This window comes from Pteropus vampyrus, unplaced genomic scaffold (genome assembly GCF_000151845.1).
Source record: "Pteropus vampyrus isolate Shadow unplaced genomic scaffold, Pvam_2.0 Scaffold7, whole genome shotgun sequence".
NCBI lineage: Eukaryota > Metazoa > Chordata > Mammalia > Chiroptera > Pteropodidae > Pteropus > Pteropus vampyrus.
Window position 1 is genome coordinate 3,089,920 of NW_011888788.1, and position 11,360 is coordinate 3,101,279.

An 11,360-nucleotide genomic window follows, 5' to 3' on the forward strand; every position below is an offset into this window, starting at 1 on the left:
AAAGCTCTCTCAGGGGAGGTGTGAAAGCTCTTGGTTTCTTGTTGGGGATCTTACTATTTCTATGGCTATTTTGAATATATTACTGAATTTCTCTTTATTTCTTAAGGATCTCAATCCTTATTTCTAGTTCCATTTTCTTCCCGCAGTTCTCCAATTTAGTAGTGAGGTTATGGAATTGAATGTTTTTTTTTTTCTTGTCGTTCGTATTTCCATACACTGTAGAGTAGTAGTCTTTTGATGGGAATCTGTAGGGGAGTGAGGGAGGTTATTTACAATAAGTATTTTTAAGCCAAAATGCCCAAGGTTTATTGTTGTTGTTGTTGTTTTCCTGACATTTTCTAGACTGTCTACTTGATCAGTGTTTTAAGTTTTGTATTCTAATGGTGGAGTCATATATCAAAGGCTTGACTTATGTGGTAGAGAATATGTTTGTTCTTTTTCTCTCTAGGAAGAGAATCTACTGTATATATAGTAGACACTTTAGTTTACGGTTGGGTACATGACAGATCATTTGTATCCTTTGCAGTTTTAGAGCACATCTGTAAAAAACAGAATGGATATAAAAACTCAAAGTACTAAATTTAAAGTTTATACAGCTTCTAACTCTTAAGTTGATAAAGTGAATTCTTCCAATGTATATAGTTATTTAAAGTATGAATTTATAGCATTTAATTTAAATTTTGTTGCATTTGTGTTTCAGTATGAAAACCCATGGACAATCCCAAATATGTTGTCAATGACGAGAATTGGCTTGGCCCCAGTTTTGGGCTATTTGATTATCGAAGAAGATTTTAATATTGCACTAGGAGTTTTTGCTTTAGCTGGACTAACTGATTTGGTAAGTTGTACAGGCATTCCCTCTGTTTTGTTCCCCTTCCAAATCCCAGGACCTCTACTACACTGAAATAGCACGGCCTTAGTTCGCTTTTCTTTGTAAGGAAATCCTCAAGATGAATTTCACCTGATACTTTGCATAGGGACTTGTCTTTAGCATCTATGTGGGACTCTGTTATTCTTTATGTCATTTAAGGAAGGTAGTAGAGATTGTAGGGAGGCATGAGAGGGAGCTTTTTACTCTTGATTTTTAACTTTTTCATAAAAGAAAAACTCTTAGAAATTCCCGAAGAGCCAGGTATTTGCGTTAGAGATAGACATAGTCTACGGCCATGCCACCTTGAACAAGCCCAATCCCATCTGATCTCGGAAGCTAAGAAGGGTCGGGCCTGGTTAGTACTTGGATGGGAGACCACCTAGGAAGACCAGGTGCTGTAGGCATACAAAATAAAAAAATAAGGGATTGTAAGCTTACAAGGTCCTTGCAATCTGTGAGGTGACCCAAGAGTTGCCTCACCTAAAAAAAAAAAAATCTAGAAATAAAGGAGCTGTGAGACTATTTTTCTATTTATTGTGATAGAAATACTCTGATCTTCAGCAACAGTTTGTTTTACTGGTGGAGAGGGAAACATTGGGCCAGTTTTTGTGATCAGGGAGATTGTAGAGGTCAGAGCTCTGTTTAGGTTTATGCTGGTGGGAGGACATAGGCACTGCACAGATTTGGTCCTTGATTTCTCCCTACCCTGGTTCACACCCTGTGACCACCCAGCATTAGGCATCCTTCTTTCTTCTACTCCCTCAGCAGATGAACAAAGGCAAGAAAAGCTCCTTGATACCACTGTTGGGGGTTGTTATTTGGGGGTGTTATTTGGCCTATCTCAAATTAGAACTTAGAAGATAATTTTATAACAGAAGGTTGCATTATGCGTAAAAAGGTGTTCATGGACTGACCAGCCATCATGATATATAACATTATTTGTATTTATTATCTACCTTGTTTCATAAGGGATTTGAAATGGATTATAAAACTACATGTCCTACAAAAACACAGCTGAGAGAAATAGGGAAAAGATAGAGGAAAAATTTTAAATCAGGGCAAAGTTAGCATGTAGAAATAGGTACAATATATTCTTGTGCAAGGCTAGTTTAGATCCATGTGAGTGTCCAGACAGGCAGTAATGATTTGGTGCCTCTTCAAACTGATTTATATGTGAAAAGCCTTGCTCAATATTTAGTGAGAAAAAAGAGAAACTCATTTTCTATTAATAAAAGTTGTATAGCATCTTTCTTTGTAACATCAGCTGTTCCCTTTGAAGTTCATAGAAGCAAAATTCCACCTGCCCATTGACTGGTGAGCAGTATGGAATTAGCTGAAGGTTTTGCAGGTAAACAAAGGGAGGGCATTTGCTTTGTTATATGGCATTTCCAAATATGCATCAAATATAGTCTCTCAAAATGGCTGCTACCTGTGTTTTTCCAGAGTTACCTCATATTTGTCACAATTTCTCCCCATTCTCATAATCTCTTTTTCCCTGCTTTTATCTCTGAAGCCTGAAGACCTCTGCTGATTATTAATGTATTCTCCATTTCTGTCCAAGGACATTATACTGATAATGGATTTTTTTTTCCGTAACAGACAAGATCTTTTTCTCTTACTGGATTCATTCTTTTTTTGTTTGTTTGTTTGTAGTTTTTTTTTAGCTGCCACATAAGATTGCAATAGTCACTGAATGAGAGAACCCTCATTTACATTTTCTAATTATGTAAGACAATGTATGGAAACCCGAGTTAGCTGGTACCATATTTCACACTTATTTCACGGAGGTTTCAGTGCCTCTAGAATGGCTGCTAGGCAGATGGCTGGACTCATGGAGGGTTTAAGCAGGGGAATGACAAGGTTTGATTTATGTTGTATATGGGAAATAAGTGGATTATAGGAAGGCAAGAGTGGAAGCAGAGAGCCTGGTTGGGAGCCTTACAGAAATCTATGGGAGTGGTGGTGGGAGTTTGGAGTGGGAGAGAAGTGAATGGGTTCGAGGTATGTTTTGAAGCTAGAGTTGATAATGTTGATGGATTGGATATGTGAGGTGAGAAAAAAAAGGAGTTAAATATGACTGGTGGGCTGTTACTGTTTTTTTCTTTTCACCAAGCAGGTACATGTAGGTTAACATTTTCCGTGATTAGCAACGCTTAGGGTAGGGCAGAGTTTGTGGAAAAATACCAAGAACTGTTATGCCTGTCCCCATAGAGGTATAAATTGAGTAGTTAAATATAGTAGTTTGGAGTTGGAAGAAGTCATGATTAGAGATAGATTTGAGAGTTATCGCATATAGATGGTCAAGTCTGGTGAAGTTATCAAGGCCAGTGGTCCCCAACCTTTTTGGCACCAGGGACTGGTGCTCCTGTGTGAATCTAATGCCTGATGATTTGAGGTGGAGCTGAGGCGGTGATGCTAGCGCTGGGGAGTGGCTGCAAATACGGATGAAGCTTTGCTGGCTCACCTGCTGCTCACCTCCCGTGGTGTGGCCCAGTTTCTAGCAGGCCAAAGACTGGTCTGTGGCCCGGGGGTTGGAGACCCCTGATCTAGGCTGCGATGAAAGAGGAGAAGGGATCAGAGAAATGAACAGTAAGTAGAGCAGTAGGGAAGGAACCAGTAAAGGACACTAAGATAGGAATAGCTGGTGAGAAAGGAAGAAAATTAGACAAGGAGGTGTCCCAGAAGTTAAGTGAAGAAAGTGCTTTAATTTGTGTTGATGTCAAGCTGAAAATGTAGAATTCTTTGGTGACTTTTATGAGTACCATCTCTAGAGGGTGGGAATCAGAGTGCGTTAGTGAGCAAATGTGAGGTGGTAATGGCAATAGACATTGCTTTGAGGAAGTTTTGCTTTATGGAGCATAGAGAAATAGGGTCAAGGAAAGGTAGTTTTAAAGATACACATACTGGGGAAAATTATGTTGTTAATTAACTAGTTAATTAAATGGGTAGAAAGGGAGAGATTGATGTTGCAAGGGAGGTGGGGAAAGATGGTGGCAACTCGTAAGAAGAGAGGGCCTGGGATCAGGGAAGGCAGAGAGAATGAATGGATGCCGGTAAGTGGTGGATTAGAAATGGGAATATGAGGGATTGCTGACAACCTGTTTTTATTTTTCAAGGAAATTATAGACAGTAATGAGTTAGAGTAGAGGCTTTGGGAGGGATAGAATCAGTTTGGGGTAAGAGCAGACAGTGTGAAAAGAGTAGATAAACACAGTAAGCAGGTGTAGGGTTGCCAAGCAGTATTGAGTGCCCACAGGAGATTTGTGGTCATGAATGTGAAGTGCGATCAGTCAACCTATTTATATGTCTTCCTTGATCAGTGTTCAACTGCTTGGGTTCGGGCTTGGCTGGAGTATATGGATAGTTGTGCTTAAGCAGGCTTAAGGCAGAGTGGAATAGGGGTAATAATAGTTATTTGCAGAGCAGTGATGATGACTTTGGAATCTCATGTAAGTAGAGGAACAGTGAGGATGAGAGTGATGATGGTGAAAAAATGGGAAGTTAAGTTCCCTGAGATCAGAAACAGCTGAAAGCTGAATCTTCCAAGGCCCTGATTCCTAGTTCTAGGCACTGTCTGTTAGCATTACATCTAATCTACTTAGGAAGAAAATAGATTGTTTCATTTGTGGTAGAAATAGCTAGTAACTGCTTTTTTGGAGGGTTTACCAAGTGTCAAGTACTGCACAAGTATTAATCACATCATATGCTGAAGACATCCAACACCTTTGAGGTAGATAATACTGTCTCTGTTTCACAGATGAGGAAAACTGAGGCTTAGAGAGGCCAAATAACTTGCCCAAGGTCACACAGTAAGGTGGAGAACCAGGACACAAACCAGTTATGTTTTGCCGCAAAGAGCGAGTTCTTAACCATTGTCCTGAGCTACTGCTGTTTTCCTCTAACTCAGATCTGGAGATATGGAGGACTTATTTATCCTATGAAATGTACCATGTTAAATTACGTCTAAGTTAATTTGATATTTTCCCTTGGAAATAGGACTATAAAATTCGAACATTTCTTGAAGCTTAAAGTTAAAAAAAATGAGTAAAAGCCAGGTAGGGACTTGGAAAACTAAAGACTATCTGCCTTGTTTAATGAGGATAGGCAGTACTTGGTTTCATTCCATTTTGTGGCCCCAGGGTAGGCCTGGAGATCTGGGTTTTTTGTTTTTTGGTTTTTTTTGTGGTAAGACTTTGAATATTTAAATTTGGCAACTAATTTATATTTTTAAAAGCACTGAGCGGGTCATACAAAACTAGCCCTACAGGCCCCATTTGGCCCATTGGCAATCAGATATGACCTCTGGTTTAAAATATTTGTTTCCAAGAATAGTGAATAAGTAATTTTTGTACCAAAAATTTAAAGTAGGCCAGGTATAGAGGATTGAGTTTTTTCTTCAAATACAGGTCATGCGAATATAGCCAGTCATGGAATTAACAGTAGTACTAAACAAAAAAAAAAAGAAAGAAAGAAAATAATAATAGTTAAAACTTGGGGATTTGGATCACATCACAGAAAACTAGGTAGGAGTTAAAGAGTCTCACAGGTAAATGGTAGTTCTTGCAAGTAAAAGCAGCTGTTTGGGCTGCAGTGAAAATTCAGCCCAAGGCTCAAGAGAGGGGCTCCTTGTCCACTCTTAATCAGTTATGTTTTCTGTGAGTTTTATTGGGGTTTTTACATCTGTGTCTGGGTTCATCCCACAAAGGGGCATTATGAAAACCAGAAATATAAGAAGGCTTCGGAAAAGAAAAGTACTATAGAAAAGTGAAATTATTTTCAGACCAGTTGGGAATTTAAAAGCTAACCATATACCAGTGAAAGAGTGAAAAGGTTTGGGGGTAAGAAACTGAAGATTTTATTTACATATTTTGAAAGTATAGCTGTTATTCTGGTATCTCTTCAAGATATCTACTCTGTACTTATTATGAAATTTATTTTTTAAAAAAAACTTCTATTTTCAGTTGGATGGATTTATTGCTCGAAACTGGGCCAATCAAAAATCAGCTTTGGGAAGTGCTCTTGATCCACTTGCTGATAAAATACTTATCAGTATCTTATATGTTAGCTTGACCTATGCAGATCTTATTCCAGGTAAGAACGCCGTCATGCGTACTTTTTAATAGCACAGAGAAGAATGGTAGTAATAGCTAGTAACTGCTATGGACAAATAATTTTGTTTCAAAAATATATTTTTCAACTTTAAACTGTTTCCCTAATTGTGAACTATTGAACTGTTTGGCATGTCAAGCTTTAGAGTTTATATCCTTGTTATACTAGTAGAATCTGATGTTTTCTTAGTAAGATTGTTTATAGTTAAAATTGAGTAAATATTTCTCAGTGCCAATTCATATTAGTCTAGAATGTTTTGAAACTGTTATATTTTCTTAGTGCCTAGGTTTTTGAAAACAATTTAAAGTTTTCCTAAGTACAATTTAATCATAATAATTGAGAGCTCTGAAACCTTGAAGATTTCTAAAATTTCACATTATTATTACTTAGACACTATTATGCAGTTTCAAATCATGCATGTAGTATGTACATTATATGAATACTCTTTCTAACAGAATTTTATGATCTTGCTTTGTATTTTGCATGTGTTTTCCTGGTTGTTCATTTTCTACTTTAGCTGTGTTTCTTAGTTTTTCACCCTCCTTCAGATTAAACTCTTTATTTCCAAGATTTAAAAATAGAATCTGAGAACAAAAAACTGCCACATGGCCTTTCAATAGCAAGTTATATTGGCATTTGATAGAAAGAAGTGTAGGGGTGTTTCAGTCTAGTATAGTTTCTTCAATCTAGACATTCTGTTTCTCTTCTATCTTTAGGCTTTTAAATTTCCATACTAAATTAAAAATTGAATTGGACTTATGTTTATATTTATGTGCTTCTTTGAAAGTCAGAGTTGTGTGTATATGATTGGGGGTGTGGAAGGGGCAGGGGTAGTCTCATTCTAATTGCTATAAATAATTTGTAGGAGAAACGGGAGCATTCTGTTGACATTCAAAATTCAAATGATTTTGTGTACTTTTGTGCCTCTTATTTTTCAGAGTTACTTTCTTTTCTTTTCTTTTTTTTTTTTTTGTATTGTTTTACAAAGGTTAGCCAGGTATTTCCCTATTAAACAAGCATTGTTTCCAGGTTTTGGCATTATGGATAATGTTGCTGTGAGCTTTACCTAAATAATGAGTGTAGGTTGTTTTCCAAGCTGAAACTTCCCTTCACTATCATTCTGGAGATTTCCATTCTCTCTTTTCCATGTTGAGTCTATTTTTCCAGGCTTCCATGGCTTCTTTGCTAAGGTCCTGCTTTTGGTGGATGGAGTGCAACCACTGTTTCCTGTGCAAGGTTGCAGCATGGCGGCCAAATTTTTAGAGCTCAAAAATATCTTTATTCTAAAGACATCTGAAATGTTTGTTACTCTGCTCTCCATACTTGATTGAAGTTCAAACTGGGCATAATTTTCAATTGTAGATTCTTTTCACTGAGAATTTTGAAGACCCTGTTCTGTAGACTTAAAGATTCCATATTGTTGTTGGGAAGTCTCATGCCATTCTGATAACCTTTTCCTTTATGTGTGATTATGTTTTGTATTGGAAGGCTTTTAACATTCTTTTTTACATTTTCCTAGTTGATGTTTTAAAAAAATTCTCTTAAAAATTAATTTTTGAACTGCTTCTATGGTTAATCCTAGTGCTTTTTATTGAAAAGTGTGTACTCTCTCCAGACTCTCTTCAATATCCATATATACATGGGTTCATTTCTGGGTTGTCTCTGTTTTCCCCCATTGATTGGTCTATCTTTGCACCAATACCATCCTTTATTATTACTTTGCTTAAAAGTCATGATATCTGGTAGAGCGAGTCGTTTCACCTTTGATATTCTTACCCCTTTCCATTTGTATGTAAATTTTAGAATCAGCTTTTCAAGTTCTCTGGAAAATTTGTTGGTATTTAATTGGAATTGCATTTAATTTATTAGATCTATGTGGAAGAATTGATATATTTACAATATTGAATCTTCCATTCCACAAATATGAGGTATCTGTTCTATTTAGGTCTTTTAAAAATGTCAAAATGTTTGAGAGGTAATATTCTTGGATTTATTCCTAGGTACTTACTTGATAGTTCTTAATGCTTTTATAAATGGTAGCTTTTTAAATATTTCATATTGTAATAACTGCTAATTGATAGATGAAAATCACTTCTAATGTTGATTTTTGTGTCTGGTAAAACTTTTGAACTCTTATTCTAATGATGTAAATGTAAAAGTCTCTTGAATTTTTTGTATCCTCAGTTATATATTGTCTATAATCAATGACAGTGTATGTCTTCTTTTCCAATCCTTTTACCTTTTCTTTTACTTGCCTTACTATGCTGCATGGTACAGAGTCGAACAGGAGTGTGGTGTCTGTGTCTTATTCCCAATCTCAAAAGGAATGCTTTCAGCATTTCACTATTATATGACATTTCCTGTAGAGTTTTGTAGATACCCTGATTTTTCAGGTTAAGAAAGTTCACTTCTATTGGGAGTTAGAGTTATTATAACAGGATATTGATTTTTATCAAATTCTTTTTTCCTTTGTGTATTATAGTCATATTTTTTTCCCTTTAGGCTTTTAATGTGTGGTGAATTACATTCTTGATTTTCAAATGTTAGACCAACCTGAAATTCTTGGTTCAAATCTAACTTGGTCAGGATATATTTAAATATTGCCGGATTTGGTTTGCTCATATTTTTTTGAAGATTTCCTATTTAGATCCACAAGATTGTCCTGGAGTTCTTTTCTCTGAACACCCTTGTTAGGTTTTAGTATCCAGTTTATACTAATCTCATAAAATGAGTTAGAGAATCTACCTTTTTTTGTCTGTTGTGAGACGTTTGTGTGAGATTACAATTATTCTTTCTTTCAGTGTTTGGTAGAACTTTTTTGTTTGTTGAAGCTATCGAGGCCTGGAATTTTCTTTGGGAAAGAATTTTGAAATAGGTGATTCAGTTTTTAAAAAAATCATTACAGGATGATTCCGGTTTTCTGGTTCATGTTCTGTCTGTTTTGTAAGTTGTGATGTTTTTCTAGAAACTTATCCATTTCAGCTACATTTTAAAAAACTTACCATTAACCATCAATAGTATCCACATTAATTTTTTATGTTTATAGATGTAGTAGTGTGTCCCCACTTTTAACCTGATTATTAGTTATTTGTCCCTTATGTTTTTTTCCTGAATTGTCTTGCCAGAGGTTTGTCAGTTTTACCAACCTTTTCAAAGAACTAACTGGGCTTTATCATGGTTCTCGGAGGTGTTTACTACTTCGTTAAGTCTTGCTCTTTTATTTCTTTCTCCTCTTTCTTTGGGTTTCCTACGCTGTTCTTTTTCTAAATTCTTTAGATGGTTTTGTCTAGTAGAAATATAATGGTAGCCATATATGTAATTTGAAGTTTTCTAATAGCTGTGTTGAAAATAAAAAGAAACGGGTAAAATAATTTTAATAACATTTTATTTAACCAAGGAGATAAAAAATACTGTCAGTTCCATTGTATTCAATAAAAAAATAGCGAGTTTTTTTGATGCTATGTCTTTAAAAGCCAGTGTATAGTTTCCATTTAACAGCACCTCTAAATTCAGACCTATCACATTTCGAGTGGTTATCTTCACATGGGCAAATGCTGTTGTATAGAATAGCACAGCTGTAGGAGTATATTTAACTCATTGCTTTTCAGTTTATCTTTTCTAAAGTTTGCATTTAAGGCTGTATATTTTTCCCCAAATACCCCTTTTACTGCATCTCTTATGTTGATAATAGCATTTTTTGTCATTATTGAGTTCAAAATATTCTGTTTTCATTATGACTTTTTCTTTGACCTGTGTGGCAATAAAAGTGGATTCTTAATTTGTAGGATTTCCTAGGTATCTTTTTTGTTACTGATTTCAAGCAAAACTACCTTGTAATCAGAGAACCAGGCTCTGATTTTAGGCCTTCAATCTAAGTATACAGTCAGATTTTATAAACATTTAAAGCATGCTTCAAATGAATGTTTATTCTATATTAGTTAGGTATGATGTTATGTATGTCCATTTGGTCAAGTTTTTAATTCTGATGTTTAAATGTTTCTTCACTGACTTTTTTTTTTTTTGGTCTCCCTGTTCTGTCAGTTACTGAGAGAGTAGGTTAATGTTTCCTACTGTATGTCTAGTTTTCATTTTTCTTTGTACTGTTTTTTGTTTTGTGTCTTTCGAAGTCATACTATTAAGTGTATATAAATTAAAATTGTTATGCCTCCTTGGTGAATTGAATGTTTTTTTTTTACTTGGAGTGACCATCTATATCTGTAGTAATGAGTTTTGCTTTAAAGTCTCTTTTGTGAAATATTAGTACATATAGTTACACTAACTTACTTTTGGTCATTGTTTGCATGATGATAAATCTTTTACTTTCAACTTTTCCATATCTTTATGTGTTAGCTATCTCTTATAAATAACACATGCAGAGATAGGTTTTCTTTATTTTTTCCCAGTATAAAAATATTTTATTTTTCAATCAGAACATTTAATCCATTAACATTTACTATGAGTACTAATATTTGTGTAGCAATCTTCCATTTTATTTTGTGTGTTTTATTTGGCCCATATGTTCTGCCCTACTTTTATTTATATTTTTTATCATTACATTTGTTTTCCCTGTACCAGTTTGAAAGTTTTACACTCTTGTTTTCATTTTGCTATTCTCAGAATTATAACATTCATCCTTATATTGTCAAAGTTTAGCAAACTCTTTGCTCATTATGGGCACTGGAAGGGCCTTAGAATACTTCAACTCCCTTTCTTTCTCAACTTAGGTTATTGTTGTCATACTTTAATTTATGTATTTCTTAAACCCTCATGATATTGTTTATAAAATCAGTGTTCATTAAGGTTTATCTTTATATTTACTTTTTTTTGGAGTTTATTTTGTTTGATGTATTTCACACCTTCCATGTGGAATCATTTTTCTTTTGCATAAAGTATATCTCCAGAAATTCTTTTAATGCAGATCTACTACAAGTGGTACATTCTTGTCTTTGTTTCTCTGTAAATATTTTTATTTTGCCTTTTTTTCTTTTTTTTGTGTGAGAGCATTTACATTCTATCCCTTAAGCAAATTTCGGTCATATAATAGAATGTTATTAACTGTAGTCACTGATAACAAATAAAGATTTGAGGCTTTAAAACAAATTAAAAATTTATTTGTGGTCTTAAAGGATTCAGATTTAAAAAATGTAGATTAAGTTAGCAATCCAAACTGCACTCTAGAGAGACTAAAAACAGGCAAGATTTATTAAGACGAAAACCACAAAGTGTATCTTTTATTCAAATGAAGGATCCAGCTTAAGTTAACAAGGATTGGTTAATTCCAATTTGTGAATGAGAGAGGCAGAAACTACAAGGAAAGTAAAATTTATATGTGTCCCTGTAGCAATTGTTATTCCAGGATGTTTATGACTTGATCTTGAGC

The 11,360-nt window shown here is 34.8% G+C and overlaps 1 protein-coding gene and 1 non-coding gene across 3 annotated transcripts in view; both read left to right on the forward strand.

The window, feature by feature from the left end:
* CRLS1 (cardiolipin synthase 1) overlaps nt 1–11,360 on the forward strand; it is a 31,655-nt gene that overhangs the window by 2,292 nt on the left and 18,003 nt on the right. For both annotated transcript variants that reach the window (XM_023537372.1, XM_011370068.2), the window contains exons 2-3: nt 701–838; nt 5,833–5,962. In XM_023537372.1, coding sequence (XP_023393140.1) covers nt 728–838; nt 5,833–5,962 — 241 coding nt within the window. In that variant the 5' untranslated portion in view covers nt 701–727. The remainder of the gene's footprint in view (nt 1–700; nt 839–5,832; nt 5,963–11,360) is intronic.
* LOC111746751 lies at nt 1,157–1,275 on the forward strand. The gene has a single exon (XR_002783254.1). It is a non-coding gene; the product is annotated as a 5S ribosomal RNA (ribosomal RNA).